Raw genomic sequence first — 23,019 nt, 5'->3', positions numbered from 1 at the left:
GACAACTACTCTCCGAGTACAGTTTTCCAACCAATTGTGCACCCACCTTACAGTAGGTTCATTTAGGCTATATTTCCCTAGTTTGCTTATGAGACAGTCATGTGAGACAGTATCAAAAGCTTTACTAAAGTTGAAATAAATCACATCTATAGCTTCCCTCCATCCACAAGGCTTGTTACACGGTCAAAGAAGGATTCACCATGGATTCACCGAGGGCAAATCATGCCTCACCAACCTCATTGCCTTCTATGATGAGACAACTGGCTCTGTGGATATGGGGAAAGCGGTGGACATGATATATCTTGACTTTAGCAAAGCTTTTGATTCTGTCTCCCACAGTATTCTTGCCAGCAAGTTAAAAAGGTATGGATTGGATGAATGGACTATAAGGTGGACAGAAAGCTGGCTAGATTGTCAGACTCAACAGGTAGTGATCAATAGCTCAATATCTAGTTGGCAGCCGGTATCAAGCAGAGTGCCCTAGGGGTAGGTCCTGGAGCTGGTTTTGTTCAACATCTTTATTAATGATCTGGACGATGGAGTATATTGCACCCTCAGCAAGTTTGCAGATGATACTAAACTTGGGGGAGAGGCAGATATGCTGGAGAGTAGGGATAGGGTCCAGAGTGACCTAAACAAATTGGAGGATTGGGCCAAAAGAAATCTGATGAGGTTCAACAAGGACAGGTGCAGAGTCCTGCACTTAGGACGGAAGAATCCATGCACCGCTGCAGGCTGGGGACCGACTGGCTAAGCAGCAGTTCTGCAGAAAAGGACCTGGGGATTACAGTGGATGAGAAGCTGGATATGAGTCAGCAGTGTGCCCTTGTCAGCAAGAAAGCCAATGGCATATTGGGCTGCATTGGTAGGTGCATTGCCAGCAGATCGAGGGAAGTGATTATTCCCCTCTATTCAGTACTGGTGAGGCCACATCTGGAGTATTGCATCCAGTTTTGGGCCTTCCAGTACAGAAAGGATGTGGACAAATTGGAGAGACTCCAGCGGAGGGCAATGAAAATGATCAGGGTGCTGTGGCACACGACTTACGAGGAGAGGCTGAGGGAACTCGGCTTGTTTAGTCTGCAGAAGAGAAGAGTGAGGGGGGATTTGGAAGCAGCCTTCAACTACCTGAAGGGGGGTTCCAAAGAGGATGGATCTAGGCTGTTCTCAGCGGTGGCAGATGATAGAACAAGGAGCAATGATCTCAAGTTGCAGTGGGGGAGGTCTAGGTTGGATTTTAGGAAACACTATTTCACTAGGAAGATGGTGAAGCACTGGAATGAGTTACCTAGGGAAGTGGTGGAATCTCCATCCTTAGAGGTTTTTAAGGCCTGGCTTGACAAAGCCCTGGCTGGGATGATTTAGCTGGTTTTGGTCCTGCTTTGGGCAGGGGGTTGGACTAGATGACCTCCTTAGGTCTCTTCCAACCCTCATCTTCTATGATTCTATGAAGGATATTAGGTGGTTTGACATGATTTGTTCCACACAAATTCATGCTGACAGTTACTTATCACATTATTTTCTGATTATTTGCTCCATTATTTTTCCAGGTACCAAAGATAAGCTAACTGGTCTATAATTCCCTGGGTTGTTCTTATTCCCCTTTTTATAGATAGAGCAAATGTAGTACCTATTCCAGTCCTCTGGGATCTCTCCTGTCCTCCATGAGTTCTCAAAGATAATTGCTAATGGCTCAGAGATCTCTTCAGCAGGTTCTTTAAGTATTCTAGGTTGTATTTCGTCAGGCCCTGCCACTGTGAGGTCATTGAACTTGTCTAAGTAATTTTTAATTTGTTCTTTTCCTATTTTAGCCTCAGATTCTACCCCATTTCTACTGATATTCACTGTTAGTTGTCTGATCATTGCTAACCTTTTTGGTGAAAAGTGAAACCAAAAAAAAGGCATTTAACACTTTGGCCATTACTGTGTTTTCCATTTTTGTCTTTTCCTTCCTTATTGAGTAATGGGCCTACTCTGTCCTTGGTCTTCCTCCTGCTTTTAATGTAATTGTGAAACGTTTTCTTCTTACCCTTTGTGGCCCTAGTTAGTTTAATGTTGTTTTGTGCCTTGGACTTTCTAATTTTGTCCCTATATTCTTCTATTATTGTTTTTTTAATATTCATTCTTCATAATTTGTCTTAGTTTCCACTTTTTTATTTATTTATTTGAGTTTCAGGTCACTGAAAATCTCCTGGTTAAGCCAAGGTGGTCTTTTACCATTGTCCTATGCTATGGGATAGTTTGCTCGTGACCATAATAATGACTCTTAAAAACTGCCAACTCTCCTGAAATCTTTTTTCCCCTTAGACTTGCTTTCCATGGGATCTTACCTGCCAATTCTCTGTGTGTGCTGAAGTCTGCCTTCTTGAAGTCCATTGTCTTTATTCTGCAGTTTCCCCCTCTTACTTAGAATCATGAACTCTGTCATTTCATGATCACTTTCACCCAAGCTGCCTTCCACCTTTAAATTCTCAACCATTTTCTCCTTTGTCAGAATCAAATCTAGAACAGCCTCTCCCTTAGTTGGTTTCTCCACCTTCTGGAATAAAAAAAGTTGTCTCCAATGCATTTCAAGCACTGGTTGTATAATCTGTGCTCTGCTGTATTATTTTCTCAACAGACGTCTGGGTAGCTGAAATCCCCCATCACCGCCAACTCTTGTGCTTTTGATGATGTTGCTAGTTTAAAAAAAGCCTCATCCACCTCCTCTTCCTGGTTAGACTATAGTAGACTTCCTGAACGAGCTGTACCCTTCTGTACCAATATGCTAGTTGCGAATTATCATCTGTGATGCCAATTGTGTCCTAAATATGAGTCTTCACTAGTATTTCCTGTTCATTCTCCATACTTCTTGCATTAATACACAGACATGTAAGATGTTCATTAGATTTCCCCTCTATCTTGCCTTGTCTCTCCTTTATCCCTGCTGTGATTGCCCATGCTCCCCCCAGATTTTATATTTTCACTTAGGTCTCCATGTTCTAGACTTACCTGCGGGCTTTTGTCTCTTGCACCCATCAAACCCAGTTTACAGCTAGGTTAGCCAGTCTGTATGTGAAGATACTCTTCCCCTTCCTTGATAGAAGAACCCCGTCACTGCTCAGCAGTCCTTCTTTTTGGAACAGCATCCAGTGGTCGAGGAATCTGAAGCCCTTCTGGCAACACCAGCCATGCGTTCACCTCCAGTATGTGTTTGTGTGTGCCTGGGGCCCTACCCCTGAATGGAATGGTCAATGAGAACACCACCTGTGCCAGCAATCTTGTTTGGTTTTGGTTTAGGTGAAGCCCACACTTCATGTCTAGGTTCCTCCTTTCCCAAAAGGTTCACCAGTCCTCTTCTCAATACCATTGTCTCAACCATACATTGAGATTCAGTAATTCTGCTGTCTAACTGGCCCTGCTCATGGAACTGGAATGAGACTGCTACATGGAGGTCTGGACTTTAATCTCTTACCTAGCAGCCTAAATCTGGCCTACAGGGCATCTATCCTATCTTTCCCAATGTCACTGGTACCTACATGTACCACGACCACTGGCTCCTCCCCAGCACAAGTCTGTCTAGATGTCTCAAGAGGTCTGCACCCTTTGCACCCAGCAGGGAATTCACCATGTAGTTCTCCTGATCATCACAAACTCAGCCAGGGGTGAAAGTAGGCTGGTACAGCGTACCAGTAAGAAGCTGGTACTGGCCCTATGCAGCTGATTTTAAAGCGCTGCCATGTGTTACTGCCCCTTTTGCCCACCCCTGTCGGTAGCGGCAAAACGGGCAGCTGACCTGGGGCTGCCGCTGCTGCAGCCAGAGCCCTGGGCCCTTTTAAATCACTGCTGGAGCCCCACCCAGTGCAGGCCAGGCAGCACAGATGGGCTGGCTGGGGAAGGCCGACCCCCAGTCCCACCCCTTCCGCCTGATACCCTGCCCCTTCTGGGGGCCTGAAGTCAGGCCCCTGTACTGGTGTTTAATATTACTTTCACCCCTGAACTCAGCTATATATATCTCTAATAACCAAATCCCCCATTACTATTATCTGTCTCTTCCTAACAACTCAGTGTGAGAGGATACCATGATATCATCTGGAAGGGGGGTCCCAACTATGGGTTCATTTTCCTCTGCTCAAGCTTGGTGTTCTTCTCCAGGACTTTCGTCCTTCTCAACATCACAGCAACTGTCAGACTGGGGGAAGGAACCACTGTACAACATCCGGAAAGTTTAATCAATGTACTTCTCTATCACTCTTGGCTCCTCCAGTTCAGCCACTCCGGGCTCAAGAGCCCATACTTGGTCTTTGAGGGCCATGAGTTGCTTACACTGAATGCACAAACACACCATCTGCTCACAAGGCAGAGCATCTTACATGTTGCATTCAGGACAATAAACTGGCTCGCCCCCGCTCTGCTGCTGGACTTCTGCCTGCATCACTTTTATTCTTGCAGAGGTTTGTATTTGCTTTGGTTTTGTTTTTGTTTTGTCGATGGGGATTATTAACCTATGGTTAGGGTATGTTTGTTAAGGGTACCTGCCTCTCCCAACTCCCTCACAAAACTCCCCTGTTTGCTAGCTCCTCTTGCCACTTATGAGCTGGTTTTTTAAACCTTTCTCCCTGAGTTATCCCTGAACCCTTGTCAAGGAATCCTAAATGGATTAGGAATATCACGCTAGATCCTCAGTAGCAAACTCTCAGCCTAGCCTAGCTTAGCTGCTGGCCGCTTAGCTCCGCACACAGTCCTCACTATAAACTACAGTCAAGCCAGAAGATGGCTAGCAAGCAAGCGCACAACAGTCAAACTAACAGCCAACGTACTCACCCAAAGGGGGTCACACAGTCACTGCTCCTTCACCCGGAGAACTCCCTTGCCAAACTCCCCTGATAATGGCTCCTGTTTGCTAGATCATTTTGCAAAATCTTGACCTTATTCTCTCTGGGTCTGTGTGGAATGAAGACAATGATTCCCTGCTGCTTCCCAGGGATGCTGCGAGCATAAATCCATGACTATGTAGGAGGCACTCAGATACTACAGTGACTCTTAGATTGTAAGACCGGAAGGGATCATGTAGTGTGACCTCCCACATAACATGGGCCACAAAGCAGCTGCTGGAATCACGTGATTATGTGAGAATCTCAGCTTTCATTATTCCCCCCCCCCCCCACCAAGTTTCTAGCCCTCATGATTGCAGAGAAAATCTTGAAATGTGAACCCAGGGCACCTACAAGCTTCAGAAACCAGGATACAATGAGAAAGAACCCAAGGTTTGTACAGCATCTAACACAATGGGGTCCTGGTCCTTGACTGGGGCTCTTAAGAGCTATCATAATATATCAAATAAATAGCAATAAATATCTGCAGTACCTGGCACAATGGAGTCCAACCCCATGACAACAACTCAATTGTAACAAAGCAATTCATAGTAATACGATTTATTGTTTTGCAAAACGCATGATAATTTTGAGGCCTGACTGCTGGTTTTTGAACACATCCAGTTGGCAGTACTGCTAACTGATATTTCCCAATTTTGGCTGGGATTTCAGTGCCTAAATCCTATTGAATGTTGGGCTCCTCAATCCCAGCCATTAACTTCTCTTTCCCCTAATTCAAATGGAATGATCATCTTCAAGAGACTTTTCGGAAAGCTCCATGTCACTTTAGTAAAGGCCAGTTTCTCCTGGTCTTTCCCACGAAAGGACTCGAGATGCTATGCTTTTGGGATAACTAAGTTCTAATTTATTACTACTCATTGAAAGAAAGAGAATAAAATAAAATAAAAACGGAGCCATCATGACAACTCAATGCACAAAAATTTCAATCCAGTACATTGCATTTCAAAAAACAAATGGGCACATTGCTGTTCACAAGCAGTAAAACATTTCCAAGCTGATCAGAAAGTACAGGCAATCAGAGAAACAGTGGGCGCCAGTTACAAAAGCAAATGAGCAGATACTAGAAAATATATAAATCTCAGTTAAATTGTAGTTAAGTAATTACCATCTAATATTTTAGCATTAACCTCTTGTCGGCTGCCAGCCACTCTCACAGGCCGGGGGCAGGTTCCAGCATCTCTGATCCTAGCTGAGGCTTTTATCCCCTCTGGGGGTGAGTGCAGCAGAGAGTCAGTCTCTGGTTAAGTCTCTGTCATCCCCACCCAGCACTCTGTGGCAGATGGGGTGGAAGATGCCCAGCTGAATGTCAAGGTCGTCTTCTCCCTCTGGCCTCAGCAATGTGGGTCAGGAAGGATTCAGGCCTGACCAGGGGGTCATCTCCTCAGCTTCCTTCACCTGGAAGAGGTGGGGCCACCGCCTGGGGTAGGATCAGGACCAGATACATTTGTGTCTCTGTCCCTCAGGGAGATTGTCTTTTTACTTGGAGCTGGTCCAAGGCAGGTCCACCTGGGAGGAGGCACTGAGCTCTCTGTCATACAGTTATTACAATGCAGAGCCCCAGCCTGCACTCTGGAGCTAGGAGAGGTCTTTGTGGAGCTGTGCGCCCCCGTAATTTCCTGCAGCCACAAGTTCCACAGGTTAATCAAATGCTGCCATAAGGATTTTTCCATGAATAGAATCTCTCATCCCACACACGAGTGTTACTCACACCTATTTCCTCCATCCCCCCATCTTCTCTCCTCTGATCCCCCCTTATTTCCCCTGCTGGATAGGTTGGGCCCAGCAGGTCCCATGAACCGATGATTTAAGAGTTTCTCCCTTTATCTTGTCTGAGTCACTGCTACAGGGAAACTCCCCAAGTCAAGTCTGAGCAGGAGATGGGACAGAAGGGAAGAAACTGTGGATGGGGAAGTGGAGGGAGGCAGGGTTGGGGGCAGAGAGGGAAAATGATACAGGGGCAGCATTTCTCCAATCCTGCCCCTTCCCCCTCATTCTATATTCTCCCAACATTTGATCCTCCACAACCAGTGCTCCCTCCCTCTCTAGTTCCCATCCCCGCATTACTAAACATTCAATCCCATTTCTACTCATTCCACAGCTCCCTCCCACTCTGGTTCTCATCCCCTCATCCTCAAACACTCTATGACCTCCCCCCCCCCCACAGAGCTCCCTTCAACCTCAGTCCCCATCCATTTCTCTCATAAGAACCAGGGGCTACCCTTTAGCTCAATGGAGAACACCAGGAGAAGACCCACCACACGTCCTGGAAGAATTTGGAAGAAAAGGGGTTATGAAGACACGTCTACTTTCTCACTGCCTCCCCAGAAACAGATCCAGGCAATGCACATGTTAAGAGACAGAAGGCCACTGGGTCTCAGGTTCTCTTGGGAAGGTGTGATGTGCCCGATATCTCTGTTCCCAGGCTCGAAGATGAGGGAGACATAGCGAGGGCTGGGGTTCTCCGTTCCTCTTCTGCTGGGCCCAGCAGTGGGAGTAGTGTGGACCGCAGGGCATGGGGAGGGGATCTTCAGCCAGGGGCAGGAAGCTACAGGAGGATGGTTCTCTCTTCCTCACCCACCTGGGGTCTGCTAGGCTGGGTGGAGTCAGAGGATCACCAATCATCTTGGGGTCACCTGCTGATGCCCCCTGAATCCAGAGACAGACAGCTGGGGTACTTATGCTTCTGATATGCACTGCAGCCAGCCCTCACCAGGGCATCTATAGGGTCTCTCTCCAGTGCAGAATCTCTGGTACATAACGAGGAGTGAGTTCTCACCCAAGCTTTCCCCTTCAGTCAGGTCACTTATAAAGGTGTCTCTCCAGAGTGGATCCTCTGATGTGTCGCAAGCCCTGAGCTCTGGCCACAGCTTGGCATTTATAATGGTTCTCTCTCCTGTATGGAATCTCTGATAGATCATTAACTTCTCCTCCATCACCACCACAGTCAGGGCACTTACAGTCTCCGTTTGTTCCACATGTGCTCTTGCCCCACAGAACACAGAAAAAGACACGGTCCCTGCTTTAAGGAGCTTACAACCTAAGAGACAAAGGGAAGACAGCAGCTCAGACACATGAAGCAGAGAAAGGGGGAAATTTGGCCCTGAGCCCAGAGCTTGCCAGAGGTCCACGAACAAACTGGTGCTTGGACCTCTGGCAGGCCTTGGGCCCAGTATCTCCCCGCTTGACTAGTCACTGGAGCATCACAGAGCAGGGCAGCGTTTGTTATTAACAAGTAAATAAGTCAAGTTTTTGCGGGTAGCGGAATAGCACAGCTGCACTTTGCAGGGATCTGAAGAAGAGAGGGCAGGACCCTGCTCCACCAGCATGGGGAGGTATTCCCAGTGTAGAATCCATTCCCAGCATCATGACGGAATGCTGGGACGAATCCAGGGGGAGCTGCCCAGCACCAGTGTATCTGCAGGGTTTTTTCTAGCGCCCATAACAGTGATATAATTACAGGTGCTTGGACCTCTGGCAGGCCTTGGGCCCAGTACCTCCCTGCTTGACTAGTCACTGGAGCATCACAGAGCAGGGCAGCGTTTGTTATTAACAAGTAAATAAGTCAAGTTTTTGCGGGTAGCGGAATAGCACAGCTGCACTTTGCAGGGATCTGAAGAAGAGAGGGCAGGACCCTGCTCCACCAGCATGGGGAGGTGTTCCCAGCGTAGCATCCATTCTCAGCATCATGACAGAACGCTGGGCCAAATCCGGGTGGAGCTGCCAAGCACCAGTGTATCTGCAGGGTTTTTTCTGGCACCCATCGCGGTGGTATCATTGCAGGTGCTCAGGATCACTTCAGGTCTGGCCCAACATGCCCTGAAATTGAGCTAGGCGGCCAGGTCTCTTCCCCCAGAACTTCTATGAACCTGCAAACAGTTACCTCAGCCAGTTCCTCAGCTGGTTTAACTGGCATAGCTCCACTTAAGTCAATGCTGCTCTGCCAGGTTCCAGCAGCTGAGGATCTGTCCCTAAAACTTTATTACTCCCACACTGACTATGAATGCCAGTAAAAATCTGCATGAGAGCAGCTGCCTGTGTATGGGGTCACCTAGGGGCTTATTTTGCCAGCACTAATTACATGAGTAGTCCCGTGGGAGTCACTAAGCTTGATCCTCAGCTCTGTTGCATCAGTTTTACATCAGTGTAACTCCAGTGGGGTTACATCTGATTTACACCAGGGTGAGCGAGAGGGGAACCCGCCCCCGGGACTCCAGTGTGGTAATTCCCAATATTTAACACCCACATTTGCACAGGTGTAAATAGCTCCACCAGATGGGAGAAAGGCAGTCAGCAGTCACACCCTGATCCTGCAAACACTCACACACACAAGCAACTCTGTTCCTACATTGTCCCAGCCAGCTTAACGGGGTGACCCAGATGAGTAAAGTTTACAGTCTCTCTCCAGATATCCAAACTCCATCCACACCCAGCCCTGGCTGTTGCTCAGGTCCCTTGGAGCTGCTACTCCAACCTCTGTGCTAGAGCGGCAGGCAGCCCCTTTGCACTAATTCCAGGGTGCCTTCCCACAAAGAGATCAGGGACACCTGCTTACTCAGTGTGGTTTTCTGTCCCGCTCTAGTGGTGGATCACATAGAGATGTGGGAGCTGCTGCAGTCTTCTGTTCAGCTATCAAAGCCAATTCTTTTAGCTCTGGCAGCACAGCTTTCAGTTAATGCTTTGAGAACCAGAGGCCCAGGATTCCAGCCGCTGACATCTCATCCAGGGGCCTCATGTTACAACTTACATGCCTGCAGGGTTGCTGAGCTCAGTGACCCCACACTGGGGGGTTCTCCATATCAGGGATGAATTTCACCCCACATGTATGAGCGTTTGCAGAGTTCAGGCTATATCAGCATCTGCAGTTGCCATAGGTTTCACTGAACACCGACGCCTCCATGCCTTTCGGATCATCAGCTGTGCGCCTGATTCCTCTCATTTATTGTTTCCTCCTTTCCACATTGTCTATTGTTTTGTTTCAGTTGCTTTTATATGATTCGAACCATTGCCTAAAATATTCTCTATTAGTTTTAAAATTTTTTATCCCTTTCTCTGTTTTTATCTTGAACCATTGCCTTGTTTCTATTTAATACACATTTTCTTTCATTTTCCTCTTCTTGTACAGAATCAAAGTTTAAGGCTAGAAGGGATGACTGAATAAACTAGTCTGACCTCCTGTACATCACAGGCCACCAGTACCCATATGCTAAACCCAAAAAAGCCTTTCCTATTTTTATATAACTTTTTAACCTTTTACAGTTCTCTTTTTTTTTCTTCATTTTTTAAATTTTCTTATACTCAAACATTTCAAATTTCATTTTTAATACTGTCCAATTCTGTTTTTTTTCTATTTTAAACCTTTCATTTACTTTTAATTGTTTAACCCCTTGCAATTCCTTTCTTTAATATTTAATCCTTTCCTAATTTCTTTCAATTTTAACCATTTACAGTTGTATATATATATTTTTCAACTCTTCCCTATTTTCTTTTTTAAAACTTTAACCTTTCTTATTTTCTATTTTTTAGGGATTTTTTTCCTTTAACCCTTTTTTGTTTTCTTCTTTTCTGATTTTCTTTTAAACTCTTTAGCATTTTTCAGCTGTGTTTAACCCTATCCTTTTCCACTGGTTTTCCAGAAATGTCTTTTAACTCTTTGCACTTTTCTTGAATTATTACGATTATTGGGTTTATTCATTTAGGCCCTCAGCCTGCAAACACTGATGCTCATGCTTAGCTTTATGCACTGAGAGTCACCCTGCTGATTTCAATGGGACTGTATCATCTAAGCACGTACTTATATGTTGCAGGATGGGGACTTTAACCCTTTCCTACTTTCTTGTTTAACTTTTATCCCATGCCCGGATACGCCCCTCCGTTCCCTCCCTATTACACCTTCCAATAAGGGACACACTGGAGAAAATGGGATATGGCCTCTCAGCTAGCCTAACCTGGTGTTTGCCCCATTGATGCAGATTTGCACTAACTCAGGCTCTGGCCCAACAGCTGAAGGCCACAGTGGGCACGATTAGGCAGGGGGATGTAGGCAGGAAGATGGAGCGAGGGAGTGGGGTATAGGAGGAGATAAGATCCGAGATGCAGGCTGGAGTAGCCTCATGCAGCCTTGGAGGGGAGGATGAGGGACCTAGCTCAGCAAAGCACTCGAGTATGTGCTTGAGTCCCAGTGAAATCAATGCTGAAATGGGACATATTGTGGGATCAATTGCGAGGGGCACAATACTGCTGCAGAAAGAAGCAGGGATTGGAATCTGGGAGGCGGGTGGTATAGTTGGAGCAGAGAGCGAGGAAGATGGTCAGCGTGGACTGAAGGGATGGGAAGTGGAAAGCAAGGAGGCTAGAAGGCAGTAGGGTGCAGTGGTCATGTTGAGACTGGGCCAGGGAGCAGCGGGAAAGAAAGGGAGGTGCTGTAAGAGGAAGAACTGTTGGGAGCTGGGAAAGCTGTTGGGAGTCAGGATGGGGTAGAAGGGAATGGAGAGATTGGAGTCCATGATAATTCTGAGGGGGTGACTCTGGGCAGTCAGGCGGACAGTGGAATTGCCAACAGAGGCAGAGAAAACAGGCTAAGGACAGTGCGGGAGGGAAGTCAGGGAGCTGGGATCCTGCTGTGCTGGAGTGAATGCTAGAAGGCCGATGGAAGGAATACAGAGGGATTCTCTACACTTGAAATGCTGCAGCTGTGCAGCCACAGCACTTCAGGATAGACACCACCTGCGCTGACAGAAGGGGTTCTCCCATCAGGGTAGGCAATTCACCTCCCTGAGAGACAGTAGCTAGGTCGATTGAAGAATTCTTCCATCAACCTAGTGCTGTCTACCCTGGGGGTTAGGTCAGCTTAACTACGTCACTCCAGAGTGTGGATTTTTCACACTCTTGAGCAATGTAGCTGGGTCGATCAAACTTTTTAGTATAGACCAGTCCAGGAGAGAGCTAGAGAAAGAGAAATCAAGAACTGAAAGGAGATGGGGACAGGTCAAAGGATGAGCAAATGGAACTGGGTTCAGAAGAGAATTGGGGCAGCATGGGTGGGGGATAGGAGGACTCCTACCAGATGCCACTGATTTCTTTCCCTTGTCTGAAGTACTTAGCAAAGTTCTGGATGGAGAGAGAGAGAGAGAGAGAGAGAGAGAGAGGAAAAGGCAGGTGGAATATTGATCAGGACTGAAAGCTGAGGCAGGTCAAGAGGCTTTCAATGGAGCTGGCAGAATTTTTTCATTGTGAATAATATTTGTTTTGATTTTAGCTTTCTTCTGTGAGTGGGTTGTTCACAAACCAATCCTGATTCCTACCAATAGATTTATGGAGCCAGTTCTTGAGCCGGCATAAACTGATACCGCTCCATTATTTACCCCAACAAAGACTAGCTGAACATCAGGGCCAATGATTTGTAAATATCAGCAGAATAACCTACATGAACAATCTATATTCTATAGATTGTTTGCCAGTGGCATAATTGGACTATACACTACTTTTATGTTTGTCTTTTGTGCCATTGGTCACCTAAGTCACTTGGTATTGTTTCTGCTTCCTGATTGGATGAGTGAAACTTTTGTAAAAAAGGATATCACACTTTCCAGTGCATATTTCGAACAAACACATATAAATATGAAAATTTGTGGAAAAGTTCTGGATTCGTGAACATTTTCACAAATAAGTTGTAGGCACTCCAATTAATAAAATTGGCTGAAACTTTTCTTTTTTTAACTGTGAACATTTCAAAAGTATTTTTGTTCCTTTGTTTTTAAAAATCGTCATTGATCATTTTCATTTTTTCTAAATTTTCAGAATTTTTTTTTTATAGATTAGTCTTCATTTTTGAAAATCAATTTTAGAAAATTGAATGTTTGAATCTGAAATGAAAATTTTTTGACAATGAAAGATTTGTTTTGATTTTGAATAACTACCAGCATTTTACTAAGTCAAAATTGGCAATGGAAATAAAACAAAATGGAAACCGAAAATGACATGAAAAAGTGAAAAAAACTCTCATCAAAGAACAAGAGGCTAAAATATTTGCAACATTTCTGTAAAAAACAAAATTGAAAAATTTGAAAAAAACAAAAACCCAAATGATTTTGCAAAAATGTTCCTTTTTAAAAAAGCCATATTTTGTCAAAAAATATTTTCTTTAACCCCCCCCAAAAAGCACTGAACAGCTCTACTTGTGAATAACAGTAACATAGAATAATATGATCCCACAAAAGGGAGCAAAATAGAATTTAGCCCATTTTAACACAAACATATTCACAAATCACTTCGTCGGTTGTTCATCTAGCTCTAGGCTATAATCAGGGAGAAGCAGCACCGGATGGTACCTAGATCGAGGGATGGGTGATGGGCAGAGTTAGGCAAGGAAAATGGTAGAACAGAATAAGTATTAAACTTCAGTGGGGGAAATATGCATCATCATAGGATATTCTCCAGAGCCCCCCTGCAGCAAGGGAGTTTGAATAGAAGCAGAAGCCAGGGCATGGCGATATAGACAAGAAAGGATGAACGTGCGAGGGATTCCTTGGCTAATGGATTGTAAATAATGAATCTCACACTTCCTAGTGTGAATTTGTAGCGAGATGAGAAAGGGGCTGAGAACATCAAGGAAGGCATAGACAGGAGATCACGGGAGGAACATCAAGCTGGGTAGGCGGTATGCAGGAAGAGGGCTGTATGGAAAGAGGTGACTTGATTACTGGGGAATAAGAATTCTGAGCCCAAGAGAGGCCAGAAAGGGAACAGGATGTGGCAAGGACCAGGTCAAAAGAGAGTCAAGGAAATTGATCCAGTGCTGCAAGTCAGATGAGGATGTTGTGGACAGGAAGCAAGATGCAGTCGTGTTGGATGGGTCACCAGCACGGAAGCTGGAGGCACCGAGAACGGAGGAGTCAGGCATGTGAAGGGCAAGGAGAGGGGAGAGAAGAGGTGGATGGTGTGAATTTCAAAGGAGAAGAAGGAATGGGGAAGGAGGAAAGAGCAGGAGATTAGGAAGTCAACTGCACAGCCCTGGGAGCAGGGAGAGTGAGAGGGGTAGCAAAAGGCAGGGCAGAGGGGGGAGATAGGGAAGAGGTGAAGAGGGAGGCAGGCGAAAATTAGGGGGAGCGAGGGGGAACAGAGAGGCTGCAGGGGGTGGTTAGTTTATCAGTGACGGGGCTGGGGCCCCGGGCTGAGCAGGCGAGGGGAAGGAAGGGTGGGAGAAGGCGCGGGACGGGAAGGACAGGGCCCAGGGCAGATCCAGCGGGTTGTTGGAGAGGGCGGGGATGGAGATGGGCGAGGGGGAGGAAGGGAAAGAGGGCAGGGTGGGGAGGGGGGCAGAGGAGGTGCCCAGTGGGGATGAGAAGGAGGCAGAGGAGAAGGCAGAGGAGGCCTGCAGGGGGTTGCTGGCAGTGGCAGCGGCAGAGCTCTTGGTGGCGGAGAGCAGTGAGGGCTTGTCGCTGCCATGGGTGCGCTGGTGCCGGTTGAGGTGGGAGCTGCGGCTGAAGCACTTTCCGCATTCGGGGCACTTGTAGGGCTTCTCGCCGGTGTGCACGCGCTGGTGGATGGTGAGCTCTGAGCGCTGGATGAAGCTCTTGCCGCACTCGGAGCACTGGTAGGGCTTCTCGCCCAGGTGGATGCGTTGGTGCTTTATGAGGTTGGAGCTGACACTGAAGCACTTCCCGCAGACGTTGCACTTGTAGGGCTTCTCCCCTGTGTGCATGCGCCGGTGCTTGGTCAGGTCCGACTTCTGGATGAAGCCCTTACCGCAGTCAGGGCACTTGTAGGGCTTCTCGCCCAGGTGGGTGCGCTGGTGCTTGATGAGGTTGGAGCGGACGCTGAAGCTCTTCCCGCAGTCCGCGCACTTGTAGGGCTTCTCGCCGGTGTGCATGCGCCGGTGCTTCACCAGGGCCGAGTTCTGCCCAAAGCTCTTGCCGCACTCGGGGCAGGTGTAGGGCTTCTCGCCCGTCTGCGTGCCTTGGTGCTTGACGTTCTCTGCCCGGTAGGTGAAGCTCTTCCCGCACTCCGTGCACTTGTGGGTCCTCTCCGCCACGGGGGCAGGCCTGGCGCGGGAGCCCCACAGGAAGCTCTTCCCGCAGTCAGTGCACTTGCAGGGACGCTCCCCGCTCAGCACGCGGCGCCGCTTGGCGCTGGCCAGGAAGCTCTTCCCGCAGTCGGTGCACTGGCAGGGCTGTTCTGAGCCCAGGTGCACCCGCTGGTGCCGCTCCAAGTGGGAGCTCTGTGAGAAGCTCTTGCCGCAGTCCTCACAGCGGTAGGGCTTCTCGCCCATGTGAATGCGCTGGTGCCGGTCCAGGTGGGAGCTCCAGGCAAAGCTCTTGCCGCAGTCACCGCACTGGTAGGGCTTGCCGGCTGCATGGCTCCGCTGGTGCTGCAGCAGAGAGGCGCTCAGCCCGAAGCTCTTGCCGCACTCCTCGCACTTGTAGGGCTTGTCACCCGCATGGGAACGCCGGTGTTTGGCCAACGTGGCGCTCTTGTTGAAGCCCTTGCCACATTCAAGGCACTGGTAGGGTTTCTCGGCGGCGGCAGCTCCTCCTGTTCCACGCTGGGGCTTGGTGCCATTGGAGCCGACGCAGCGACCGCAATCAGTGCACTTGCAGGCCTTCTCCCCACCCAGGTGGGTGCGACGGTGGCGGTCCAGGTGGGAGCTCCAACTGAAGCTCTTCCCGCACTCGGGGCAGGTGTAGGGCTTCTCGCCGGTATGGATGCGCCGGTGGCGCTCCAGGTGCGAGTTCCAGTTGAAGCCCTTGCCGCACTCGTCGCACTTGTAAGGCTTCTCTTCCAGGTGCAGCTTCTGGTGCTTGACCAGGCTGGTGCTGGCACTGAAGCTCTTGCCGCAGACATTGCACTGGCAGGGCTTGACGCCACCAGTATGGACCCGCTGGTGCTGGATGAAGGCCGAGCCCACGCTGAAGCTCTTGCCGCAGTCGGCGCACTTGTAGGGCTTCTCGCTGGCGTGGCGGCGCTGATGGGTGATGAGGGTGGAGCTGAGCCGGAAGCACTTGCCACACTCGTTGCACTTGTAGGGCTTCTCAGCGCTACGCAGCCGCGGGCGCTTGTTGAAGCCCGAGCCGAAGCCCAGGCTCTTGCCGCAGTCATGGCACCGGCTGTGCCCCAGCAGGCTCCTCTGGTGGAATTTCTTGAAGCCACGGTGAGCGGATTTTCCCTGCCTCTTGCCTGAAGGTTTCCTTGGCTGCCCTTCCACCTTCTGCGGGCCCTCGCCAGCCTTCCCCACATCAGCGCTCTGGGGAGCACTCCCCTTGGACTTGCCTGGCATCGTCCCCTGGGTGTCCACCTTCTCAAGGCCTCCCTGCTGAGCATCCTCCTCCTCATTCTCACTCACCATCCCATCATCTGCTGGAACAACGAGAGAATCCAGTAACTCCCTGGGTCTAGGAAAGGAAACTTTGGAGAAGGGAATTGGAGAGGGTCTGTCACATATTCAAATACCCATCAACACGACGGAAAAAATCAGAAGCCAGCTCTGCCAGACTGCTCCTGTTGCCCCCTCCCATCCCCTGGGAGCCTCCCTCTCCCCTAGCTCCCCCCACTGCTTCCCCTCACCTAGCCACCCACCTCAGGACCCATAATGTCCATTGCAGCAGCTTTTGAGAAACAGGGGCCAGACTCTCATAGCTTTACTGAGTAGCACCTTATGCTGTGAACAGTCCCATTAACATTTATGAATCTATGAAGTCAAGACCAGAATGGCCCAATAAATCAGAGTCATAGATTCCACGGCCAGAATGGACCATTGTGATCATCTAGGTTAATCTCCTGTAGAACACAGGCCAGAGAACTTCCCCAAGTTACTTCCGAGAGCAGACCTTTTAGAAAAATACCCAATCTTGATTCAAAAATTGTCAGTGATGAAGAGTCCACTGCAATCCTTGGTAAATTGTTCCAATGGCTAATTACTCTGACTATTAAAAATGTATGCCTTATTTCCAATCTGAATCTGTCTAGCTTCATCTCCCATCCATTGGATCTTGTTAGACCTTTCTCTGCTACACTGAAGAGCCCATTTTAAATATGTTCCCCATGTAGGTAGTTACAGACCGATTAAGTCACCCCTTAACCTTCTTTTTGTTAAGATAAATAGATTGAGCTCCTTGAGTCTATCACTATCAGGCAGGTTTTCTAATCCTTTGATCATTCTTGTGGCTCTTCTCTGAACCCTCTCCAATTTATCAACATCCTTCTTGAATTGTGGGTACCAAAACTGGACACAATATTCCAGTGGTGTTTGCACCAGTGCCAAATACAGAGGTAAAATAACCTCTCTACTCTACTTGAGATTCCCCTGTTTTATGCATCCAAGGACTGCATTAAGGTCCAAGGACCTTTTGGCCACAGCTTCACACTTGGAATTCATGTTCAGCTGATTACCCACCATGACCTCCAAGTCCTTTTCAAGGTCACTGCTTCCCAAGATTGAGTCCCCCATCCTGTAAGTATGACCTGCGTTCTTTGTTCCTAGATGTATACACTTACATTTAGCCATATTATAACACACAGTTTGCTTGCGCATAGATTCATAGATGTTAAGGCCAGAAGGGCCCATTAAATCATCTAGTATGATCTCCTGTATAATTCCACCCAATTACCCCTGTACTGAATCCAATAACAATTTCACTGGGATCGCTCATGGAGTAAGGTACCATTCAATGTAAATGCAACATAATTTAGCCCCAGATTCCTGCCACCCAAACTAGCTAGCAGCCCCACTCCTCACCAAAAGCACTGATTAAAGCACATCTTGAGTTTCTATGCCCAGTGATTTTGGAATCACAGGGCTTAACACCAGAAGGGACCGTTGTGATCATCTAGTCTAAACTCTCATAATATAGGACGGAGGATTTCACCCAGTGATTGCTGTGTCTGGCCCAATCATATATGATGAGATAAATCAAGAGTAGAAAAATGTTGAAGGACTGAGATCACTTCATTTTCTGAATCAGATTGCCCCAATGATTTCCCATTTTTGTCTCAGATTGTCCAGAGATTTTTCTACTTGGGCATAAGATCACTTGTATGAAATTCCAGAAGGATCGGTTTAGTCCAGGTGAAGTTAGAGAGTGAGATTAAAATAAGGCTCATTTCAGTGAGGCGAGAGTCCCTTCACTGTTAAGTTTGCAACCAGCTTGTACTGTAAGTAGGAAATTCCACAGGAAATTGTGAAAATGAAATACGGAACTATTGTGGATTGGAATGGGATGGGATGAGGAACAACTTCCAATTTGCTGAAATTCTCCCCTTTTTTCCTGCCATTTTCTGGACATCTCTGGTGGAGCTGTGTGGTTTTGCTGGGCACAAACAAACTTTAGCCCCTTTCCAAAATTTTCTAAAGGAGCCATTTTTAGTTTTTTTCCTGTCAGAAAGTACTTATGAAATATTTCAGGAATGCACTGCGTGTCAAGGAAAATTAACTCAAATTGAGTGGAAGCAAAAGGAATTTTGATTTATGAGAGGGATCAAAATCACCCTTAGCAATGGGACTGTGGTTGCAAACTTTCCTATGAAGAGACTGTCCTCTTTTCGAGTTAAACACACCCCAATAGAACCAAGGTGAGAACCCCAGCTCCAGAGGTTCTACAAACACAGGCATGTTAGGCATAAAGGAAGAATCCTGCTACATACAGAAATACCTTTGTTTCCTTTAAAAGAAAAGGAGGACTTGTGGCACCTTAGAGACTAACAAATTTATTTGAGCATAAGCTTTCGTGAGCTACAGCTCACTTCATCAGATGCATTCAGTGGAAAATACAGTGGGGAGATTTATATACATAGAGAACATGAAACAATGGGTGTTACCATACACACTGTAATGACAGCGATCACTTAAGGTGAGCTATTACCAACAGGAGAGCGAGGGGAAAAACCTTTTGTAATGATAATCAAGGTGGGCCATTTCTAGCAGTTGACAAGAACATCTGAGGAACAGTGGGGCGGAGGGGAATAAACATGGGTAAAATGTTTTACTTTGTGTAATGACCCATCCACTCCCAGTCTCTATTCAAGCCTAAGTTAATTGTATCCAGTTTGCAAATTAATTCCAATTCAGCAATCTCTCGTTGGAGTCTGTTTCTGAAATTTTTTTGTTGAAGACTTGCAACTTTTAGGTCTGTAATTGAGTGACCAAAGAGATTAAAGTGTTCTCCAACTGGTTTTTGAATGTTATAATTCTTGACGTCTGATTTGTGTCCATTTATTCTTTTACGTAGAGACTGTCCAGTTTGACCAATGTACATGGCAGAGGGGCATTGCTGGCACATGATGGCATATATCACATTGGTAGATGTGCAGGTGAATGAGCCTCTGATAGCGTGGCTGATGTGATTAGGCCCTATGGTGGTGTCCCCTGAATAGATATGTGGACACAATAGGCAACAGGCTTTATTGCAAGGATAAGTTCCTGGGTTAGTGGTCCTGGGTTAGTGGTTCTGTCACCAGTGGTTGCTGATGAGTATTTGCTTCGGGTTTGGGGGCTGACTGTAAGCAAGGACTGGCCTGTCTCCCAAGATCTGCGAGAGTGATGGGTCATCCTTCAGGATAGGTTGTAGATCCTTGATGATGCGTTGGGGAGGTTTTAGTTGGGGGCTGAAGGTGATGGCTAATGGCTGTTATTTTCTTTGTTGGGCCTGTCCTGTAGTAGGTGACTTCTGGGTACTCTTCTGGCTCTGTCAATCTGTTTCTTCACTTCAGCAGGTGGGTATTGTAGTTTGTAAGAATGCATGATAGAGATCTTGTAGGTGTTTGTCTCTGACTGAGGGATTGGAGCAAATGTGGTTGTATCGTAGAGCTTGGCTGTAGACAATGGATCGTGTGGTGTGGTCTGGATGAAGGCTGGAGGCATGTAGATAGGAATAGCGGTCAGTATGTTTCCGGTATAGGGTGGTGTTTATGTGACCATCGCTTATTAACACCATAGTGTCCAGGAAGTGGATCTCTTGTGTGGACTGGTCCAGGCTGAGGTTGATGGTGGGATGGAAATTGTTGAAATCATGGTGGAATTCCTTGCAACAAAGTCGTTGCCAATTGTGCAACCATGTATATTGGTCAAACTGGACAGTCTCTACGTAAAAGAATAAGTGGACACAAATCAGACGTCAAGAATTATAACATTCAAAAACCAGTTGGAGAACACTTCAATCTCTTTGGTCACTCAATTACAGACCTAAAAGTTGCAATTCTTCAACAAAAAAATTTCAGAAACAGACTCCAACGAGAGATTGCTGAATTGGAATTAATTTGCAAACCGGATACAATTAACTTAGGCTTGAATAGAGACTGGGAGTGGATGGGTCATTACACAAAGTAAAACATTCTACCCATGTTTATTCCCCCCCGCGTTCCCCCCCCACTGTTCCTCAGATGTTCTTGTCAACTGCTAGAAATGGCCCACCTTGATTATCATTACAAAAGGTTTTCCCCCTCGCTCTCCTGCTGGTAATAGCTCACCTTAAGTGATCACTCTCGTTACAGTGTATATGGTAACACCCATTGTTTTATGTTCTCTATGTATATAAATCTCCCCACTGTATTTTCCACTGAATGCATCCGATGAAGTGAGCTGTAGCTCACGAAAGCTTATGCTCAAATAAATTTGTTAGTCTCTAAGGTGCCACAAGTACTTCTTTTCTTTTTGCCAATACAGACTAACACGGCTGCTACTCTGAAACCTTTGTTTCCTTTGTAAGCTTAAACCAGGTGATAGAGGGTAGTATTCTAGCACACAAATACAGACCCTGATCTTGCAAACATGTATGTACTTGCTTAACTTTAAGCACTTGAGTAGCCCCACCACAAAAATAAAAGTATTTGCAGAGAAACAGCCATAGTGCTCAATCTCACTCTCACCAAAGTTAATGGCAAAAACCTCCCAATAATGTTAATGAGAGCAGGACTGAGCCTCTCACTGCTGACAACAGAAACCCTCAGCTCTTGAAAGGCAGCACGATGTGGTGCAAAAGGCACAGGACAGGCAGGCAGGGCTCTCCTGGGTTCTAGTCCTAGCTCTGTGGGCGGTGAGTCACTGCACCTCTCTTTCCCCTCCCAGCCTTTGTCTGTTTAGACTACAAGCGTCTCTCACTATGGAATGTCTCCATGGCAGCCGGAGGTGCGACAGCAGCTCAAGTAGACATACCCATGCTGGCTTTAATCTCACCCGCATGGCTAAAAATAACAGTGAAGACACAGCAGAATGGGCTTTACAAGCAATGTACTAGCGTTGTTAATCCACACTGGGGTCTGTGCTGACCTGGCTTTACTACTATTTTTAGCCATGCTAGCTAGGTTAAAGCTAGTGCAGGTATGCTACCTGTACTGCAGTCGCAACTCTGATTGCAATGTATGTGTATACAGCACCTGACACAATGCAGCCCTCTTCTCAGTTGGTAAAACATACTGTTCCCATTTTCCACCAGGCCTGGAGAACCAGCAGCCCAGAAGTTAATGTAAATGTGCCACTAACAGGCTCTAATCTCACATAAGATTCAAGCATGTCTTATCATAATAAAGAGACAAGGTGGGCGAGGTAATATCTTGTATTGGACCAACTTCTGTTGGTGAAAGAGACAAGCTTTTGAGTTTTCACTGACCTGAAGAAAACCTCTGTGTAGTCCAACAGCTTGTCTCTCTCCCCATCAGAAGTCAGTCCAATAAAAGATATCACCTCATCCAGCTTGTCTCTACAATATCCTGGGATCCACATGACTACAACAACACTGTAATGACAAACTAAGCTCAACTTCAAAGAAGAGCTAGCAGAGCCATGTCCCGTTTGAGGCCCGTGGCTGCTGGATTTTATCCGTACGGGGTGAATTCCACCCCCCTGCAAAGGAAGAGCACATCATGCTTGAGTGGTGCCTAGGCTTTGGGATGGCCCTCCGCTCAGGGGCACATAGGGCTCGGAGAGGGAAAGGAGCAGCAGCCAGCACAGTCCCATGGGCTCAGTCAGGCTGGCCTATCTGCACTGTAACAAAGTGGCAGGATGAACTGGTTACAGAAAGAGAGCCAGGTGTCAGCTGAGGCCTCTGGCAATAACGACAGGCTGCAGCTGCCATGGTTACCATGTGGCGAGAGCACTAAGCCCGTCACAGCGTGCTTGCAAACCCAGCTGATGGGGGCAATGCGGACGGAGTGCAAGAGGCAGGATTGTGAAGTGACACAGAGCATGAGGTTCGCCTCCAGCAACAGCCTAATCCAGGGGAATTCCGCCCTGCCTGAGCCCAGCATGTGTAGAGCAGGTAACAGGAGTAGAGAAAGAAGGGGCAACAAGAAGGCTGGCATTGTAATCATAGCCTAGCCTTCGGGAGATCTAGATTCAAGTGCCAGCTCTGTCACAGACCGGCTCACTGCCCCTGGACAAGGCCCTTCAACTCTCTGGGCCTCAGCTCTCCACCTGTAACGATACACCTTTTGTGGGTCTTCTTCACTGAGACTGTAAGACCTTTAGGATAGAAACGGTGTCCCTGCAGTGCCCAGCACAAAGAGGCTCTGATATTGGATGGGATGTCTAGGCAATAATGGCATATGAATAGTTTTTAACAGTGGCAGTTTGTAGCCTAAGCCACAAAGCAACAGTGAAAGTCCAGATATGTGCAGGCCTTAGAAAGCTAGATGGAGTCATAAAAGGAGAAAGATGCATTGCCCTGCCATGGGTGAGATCCTGTAAATGAAGCCCCACACAGTCTTCCCAGTGCATCTTAACAAAGACTATGTCTATACTACAGACTTCCACTGGCTTTGCTATGATGGTCAGGGGCGCAAAGAAGTGTGTTCCCTGACCAGCAGGGCTGTGCTGGCAAAAGTCTGTCATGTGGACACAGCTACACAAACAAAAGTGCGGTTTTACTGGTATTGCTTGTTTTTGCTCATGAGGGGTGGACAGTGCATATCTTAGACAGGATAGCTGGATCCACATTAAGAACACTTTGCAAATATAGTACATCCGTATTCCTAAATTGGTAAAGCGCATCTAGTATAGGCATAGCCAAAGAGTTAACAAAGCAAGCACAAAGATAGAAAGAGACTTATAAGAGGAATTTAGAGACAGGACTGCCTTCTGTAATCACATCGGACTCAGATGGACAAGGAATGTGGAATCTCCTCTGAAGCAGGAAGTCTGGGCAGATGAGTTAACGCATTT

At 47.2% G+C, this 23,019-nt stretch overlaps 3 protein-coding genes across 11 annotated transcripts in view; 1 reads left to right on the top strand and 2 right to left on the bottom strand.

Moving 5' to 3' along the window:
- LOC119842466 (zinc finger protein 271-like) overlaps window positions 1-23,019 on the bottom strand; it is a 638,009-nt gene that overhangs the window by 194,225 nt on the left and 420,765 nt on the right. The window lies entirely within an intron of this gene.
- Window positions 1-23,019, top strand: part of LOC119843027 (zinc finger protein 850-like) — a 765,636-nt gene that overhangs the window by 478,260 nt on the left and 264,357 nt on the right. The window lies entirely within an intron of this gene.
- Window positions 5,696-23,019, bottom strand: part of LOC119842467 (zinc finger protein 345-like) — a 42,633-nt gene continuing 25,309 nt past the window's right edge. For 2 of the 6 annotated variants that reach the window (XM_038370635.2, XM_038370634.2), the window contains exon 4: window positions 5,696-16,274. In XM_038370635.2, coding sequence (XP_038226563.1) covers window positions 14,011-16,274 — 2,264 coding nt within the window. In that variant the 3' untranslated portion in view covers window positions 5,696-14,010. The remainder of the gene's footprint in view (window positions 16,275-23,019) is intronic. The other 4 variants (XM_043496676.1, XM_038370636.2, XM_043496677.1 and 1 more) reach the window with 2 other exon arrangements.

This window comes from Dermochelys coriacea, chromosome 14, assembly GCF_009764565.3.
Source record: "Dermochelys coriacea isolate rDerCor1 chromosome 14, rDerCor1.pri.v4, whole genome shotgun sequence".
In the NCBI taxonomy this organism is placed as follows: Eukaryota; Metazoa; Chordata; order Testudines; family Dermochelyidae; genus Dermochelys; species Dermochelys coriacea.
This window is presented reverse-complemented; position numbering and strand designations above follow the sequence as displayed.